This window comes from Thermobia domestica, chromosome 1 (genome assembly GCF_964235325.1).
Source record: "Thermobia domestica chromosome 1, izTheDome1.hap1.1, whole genome shotgun sequence".
NCBI lineage: Eukaryota > Metazoa > Arthropoda > Insecta > Zygentoma > Lepismatidae > Thermobia > Thermobia domestica.
In genome coordinates this window covers 342995390-343001389 of record NC_137454.1, presented here as the reverse complement: position 1 = coordinate 343001389, position 6000 = coordinate 342995390, and the positions used below count along the sequence as shown (strand labels likewise).

At 38.6% G+C, this 6000-nt stretch overlaps 1 protein-coding gene across 1 annotated transcript in view; it reads right to left on the bottom strand.

Annotated features, from left to right (window-relative positions):
- Positions 1-434: 434 nt before the first annotated feature.
- The window catches only part of LOC145681298 (uncharacterized), a 46755-nt gene continuing 41189 nt past the window's right edge, over positions 435-6000 (bottom strand). Inside the window, exons 9-10 of the mRNA XM_081752949.1 lie at positions 5728-5904; positions 435-652 (exon numbers count right to left, since the gene is read on the bottom strand). Of these exons, the coding sequence (XP_081609075.1) occupies positions 435-652; positions 5728-5904 (395 nt within the window). The remainder of the gene's footprint in view (positions 653-5727; positions 5905-6000) is intronic.

Here is a 6000-nt window from a genome sequence, read left to right as displayed (position 1 = left end):
CAGGAATCTAAAACTGCTATTCTGTTATGAGAGTGAGAAAAAAGCCGGGATAGCAGAAAGATTAGAAAAGAATATTCTGGCTTTAGTGTTTTGTTTGGTGGCTCTTTCCATCACAAGATTCAATTGATGAGCAAAACAGTGCACAAAATAAGCATTAGGGTATACCTCTCTCACTTTGGCCTGAACTCCATTTATAGTCCCACTCATTACAGCTGCGCCATCATAGCTTTGTCCAATAAGTTTACTTTCTTGTTTTAAGATTTGATTAATTTCAGAAAGTATGCATTCAGCAATGGAGTCGTCATTTTGGCCATTTGGATTTAAAAAGCCCCAGAATCTTTCCACAGGAACACCTTCTGCAGTACAGTACCTTAAGTCAATAACAAGCTGAAACATATCTCCAATGTCAATTGTTTCGTCAGCCATAAGAGAGACTATTCGGCAGCTTTAATTTCTTCTCTTATATTTTCCCTGGTGACTTCTAGCATACATTGAAGTAACTCATTTTGAATACTTTTAGAAGTCCCTTTAAATGCTGATGTACTGTCAAGATGAGACTTCAATAAGGAATCTAGTTCAGATGTATATTTAATCAACCCCATGAACACGCTTTGATTTTTCGATCCTTCACGCTCATCATGCCCCCTTAACGCTAGTTCATGAAAACCACAAAATTATACGCAGTTAACGATTTTTGAAAGAGTGTCCCTATTTTTTGCACCTGACTATCATGACGTTCAATCGAGTCTTTATAGGCTTGACTTAAACAAGTCTGGACGTTCACAGGACCAAGTGTGGCTAGATTTAACATATTATTAACATGCTTCCTTGATATTTCATGTTTATGGCTTTTGTCATGAAGTCTCTTCAAATCCGATACCCCTTTTTCAACCCACGCGATGTTCGCTGCGTCATCGTCAATCCCGAACAAAAGACAAGGGAAACAGAAAACTGCATTTCTTATTTCACACCCACATATCCACTCATATTTGTTATATATTTCAGTATTGAAACAACTAGTGTACTGTTTTTGACGACTTACAGCAGTTTGTGTTATGTTTAATACAGGAGTCGGTCCCCCATGTGCTTTAATTTCACACTTTTCTGCCAATGTTAAACTACCAAATCGAATAGATTTTAAATATTCTACTGAATTATTCATTTTCCCTATACAAACACAAGATGTGGAACCACAACAAAGCACGAAAAAATACACGCACGTCGTCACAGAACACCAATGCACTCACAAGAAGACAAGGACGAAACAGACCACCCTAAAAGAACTGCAGGAATTCTAATTGTATAGTTTCATAGTTGTTGTATAGTTGTATAGTTTCACTTGTCTTTTGGGAACACTGATACAGAAGACAAAAATCACAAGTAACACCAGATCACTCGCACGACGCAACGCAAATACTCACGGAACGGAATAACGCATTTTCAAAGCATTAATATAATCCACTACTGCACAGAATAAATCATTTGCCTACTAGAAACACCCGCCAGTAGACAAACAACACAAGTATACTCGGCGTTCCTAATCAAAGAAAGGGAGATTATGCCACTCGCAGCTAAAAATCAGAAAGTGAATATTTTATTTAGAATTAGCCAGGGGAGATTTCCCTAGAGTAGGTGAAAAATTGAACAGTCTGAATATACGCGCGCGCGTCTGAATTGACAAGTCTGGATATACGCGCGCATCGTCAAACAAAGCAGACGGATACAAATTGAGAAGAACGCGCTTGCGCAAACTGTCAAAACTCCGAAAGGACTGCAGGGAAAGCAGTCCACACGTTATCAGGAAAGACATGCTAGAAAGGGGAGGAAATGGAATCTCAACATCGTAAGAAAAGCCAGGAGATTGTACTGACAGTCCCAGGGAGTGAAGTGGAACAACAAATTTGCTTAAAGCAGGCAAAAAATTGAACAACAAAACGAGCGTTATAAGAGCATACATATAAAGTTTGATTGTTAAGTCTAGGATCGGAAATATGGAATTACTTTGGGAGGCTGCAGTCCTGCAGCCTACACCCATTGACCGCCGCTGGTCACCTGTAATTTATTCAACATCTAGTCTTCCGAAGCAAGCACGATGTCAAATGTGCCCTAGAAATAGACAGAAAAATTAAATATTTTTGTTTCAGATGCAAAGAATCTGTTTCTGCTAATCACAGAAAGGTAGTATGCATTTCGTGCAGTAAGGAATAGCTGTGTCTGTTCAAAAATACATACAAACTCCTATTGTGTATTCTTGTAACTGATAAAGTAAAATAAATATATTTAAGTTAGTGTATTATAATTTTAGTAGCGTTTAATTATATGGGGTGCGCTGGCACCCCACCTGTGTATTCACGTAAGCTTTTTCGTCTGTGTATTCTAGTGTTAATATTTAAATCTACTTTCTATGATACTTAATACAATGCACTATCCTCTTTCCTACTATACAAAGATAAGGCCTAAAATTATAATAGTGGCTATTATTAAATATACATAATGACTAATATGTAAATAAATACGAGTTTGCTACTTCATGTCTGTATACATGGTAATAATCTAATATATCGCAGAAATATAAAGAAAATGGGAAGGTATTTTGCCGCTAACCGAATTACATTGATATAGTAGCACTTAACCTTTTGTCACTCGCGCTGTTGGAAAAAAGCAAACAGGTGAATAAAAACTAATGCTTTTTACGAACGGTCGCATTAGTGGAGTCGCCCTCACTGCTATTCCTCAAATGGTTCCTCCCCCTCTTCCACCTAAAAGCTCGCTGACGTCCTGCAATTGTAGTAGCTTCCAGTACCGGTTGAGGAAATAGTTTCGTATGTGTTTGCTTTTTTCAAACGCGCGAGTAGTTCCGTGATAAAAGTGGCAACCATATACTTTTATGGAGTTTGACATTTTCCAACGCGCGATCATTAATGTGATAAGTATTATTTATGAGTGAAGTTTTGATTTTCTAAGTAATGTCTCGCTTCTTGAATACAAGTGAGATACAGAAATGGCTTGACAATATTAATGATGAGCCTGATGTTAACTATCGAAAATTAGTGGCTGCTGAAAGTGATGCGGATTTAGGTAATGGAAAACTGAATGAATATGATATTGATCATGATAGTGAAGCAGATAAGAACAGTGTAGATGCAGACACAGGTGTAAACGATATTGATGTGATTTACAGTTACAGTGAAAATAGTGAAGCTTGTTTCATTGGGAAAGAGAGAAAAACAAAATTGAAAAAGTAACTTGCAGCATCGGCAAACACAAAGTGTAAAAACATTGTGACCGGAACTTACTGCTAAGGGTATCACTGAGTAAATTGATGCTTTCTTTGAAATTTATCGATATATCCGTGATTGATGAAATTGTAAAATGTACTAACAAGTATTTGGACAAATTATGAACAAGTTTGACGAAGAACGCAACTGTACAGCAACTTCAGGAGCGGAATTAATGGCTTTATTTGGACTTCTTAATTTGATTGCTACAAAGAAGAAAGCACATGATGATGTAAGATCACTGTGGGCATGTGATGGAACAGATATTCGAATGGTAAGAGCAGTAATAAGTTACACTATCTTTTTACTGCTACTCAGGGCCATTAGATTCGATGATTTCGAAACCCGACCTCAGAGAAGAGATATTGACAAGCTATAGATTTACTACATTGACTTGACACTTAGTCTTCTGTTCCAAGCGCTGCTATCGGCTGAATGAATCCACTCCCTTTCGCCAAGGCTCTCTCGTTTAGCAACAGCTGAACCCTTATTGGCTCAACGCGTGGGTGTGTCGATGGTTTGAGCTTTATTCGCGTTTTTGTCACGGATCAAGACATTTTGACAGCACCATAGCAGCAATGCGAAATGTTTTAAGTAATTTACTCAACAATTGCATGCATTACTTCAAATAAATGCTACTAAATGTATTGTTTGTATCTCAAAATGTCAATGTTGGAAAAAAGCAAACGCGCGAGTACTTATGTTACTAAATTTGGCGCGAGTGACAAAAGGTTAAATTACTGTCATATATTATTTTCTTACTTTCTCTTTCCTTTTCCTTTTTTTAATCAGTGGTGGGTTCTATATAATTTTTAAGGTCCTTAACATTTATTGCTGCATAGTGAACACCCTCTAGTGTCTCTACATGGTAGCAATTGTCACACACGTTTTTCCTTATTCGAAATGGACCCTTGGAAAGAAAAAATAATTTCGCGATCTTCTTATTAGCAGCGGAGCTCTTTGGATGATGGCGAATGAGCACCTTTCTCCCACAGAAAACTCAATGGACCTCGCTCCCTTTTCTAATCTCCTTCTTCCTCTGTTCGCTTCTTTCTCCAGTCTTTCTTTAACGAGGACTAATTTAGCATCGTATTGGACTTCATCTTTTTTTTGTATTCCCAACAAATCATGTAATTCTATTGTTATGGGCTTCCCATAATGAATCTCATACGGAGAAAATCCATGTGCCCCAACAGACATATTCAAACACTAAGTCACGAATGACAGTGCACTTGGACAACCATCATGGTGGTCACGAATGTAAATTCGAAGCATTTTTATTAGACTACCTTTTTGTCTTTCCGGAGGATTTGACTCCGGACGATAGATGGACGTTCTCACTTTTTTATCTCGTATTTTCCTAACGTGTTGGCAAATCGGGGCGATGTGACAATCGTCGCGTTATCTGTTAGTACTATCTTGAACCTTTGTACCTGTGGGACATAATAGTGCAGAATTTTCTTTAAAACGCTGTCTGTTGTAGCTCTTCTTAATTGATATGGATAATAAGGTATTTAGAAAATACATTTACCACGATGAGTGCATATTCAAATGCACATTGTGCCCGGGGCAAATACCCTAGTAGATCCAATGCTATAATCTGTCCTCACTCATTTGGAATTATGCTCAAAGGTGGAGCGGCAAACTTCCTGTTCGGGAGTTTTGCCCGTTGACACGTCACGCACGAAAATATAATCTTTTGTATGTCTCGATACATGCCGTTCCATGCGAATGTGCGGGACATTTCGGTGAAAATCTTTTCACTGGAAACATGTCCCCTTAGTGTATGAAAATAAAGTGTGAGTTTCACTACTAGCGTTTTGGGTACACACACTCGCCTACTGTCATTAACTGGATCTCTTCTCTTAAAGAGTAGGCCACCTGCAATCTTCTACTTTTGTATGACCTGTTGTTGTCTCTTAGTTACGTCCGACTGCGGCTTTTCCAATGCTAGAAGAATTCGCATCACCCAGAATGCGATCGTCTATGTCCAGTGACATAGTAGCGATAATTTCGGTAGTTTCTGAGTCATCTTGACAAATGGCCTGATTTGTTTCCTGGTTCAATGGGAATCTACTGAGAAAATCTGGTACTATATTTGATAATCCGCGGACATATTCTACAGTGGAAGACAAGCTCTGCAACCAGTGGCGTAGCAGCAACCCCCGCAATGCGGGGGGCCCCGATGTATAGAGGGCCAAGAAGTCTTGCGATGAATAAAGATTTAAAGAAGTAGAACTTCAATCTTACTTCTATCGGCTTTACAACTAGGGCCCCTTCTCTATACTTTGCGGGGGGGGCGCAAAAGTGTGCTACGCCACTGTGTGCAACTCAAGAACATACCTTTCAATCCGTCTATTGCGAAATGCACAGTACCAAAGGTGTTTGAGGATCTTGTGTTCCATAAGTACAATGAAATATCGCGCCTTTAAAATTGGTTGAAACTTACTACATGCGTACAGAACGCTAAGCAGTTCAAGTTCACTCGTACTATACGAACGTTCTGTTGGAGACAAAGTACTTGACGCATATACAGTCATTCGGTGGTTTCCTTCTTTATCTATTTGAAATAACTCGCTGCCAATTCCGTAGCCACATGAATTTGTTGCTACGTAAAACGTCTTATCTGGCAAAGGAAAGTACAATGTCACTTCATTCATTCAAATTTTAATTTCCTCGAATGCAGTCTGCTGTTCGTCATTCCATTCCAACAAACGTTCTT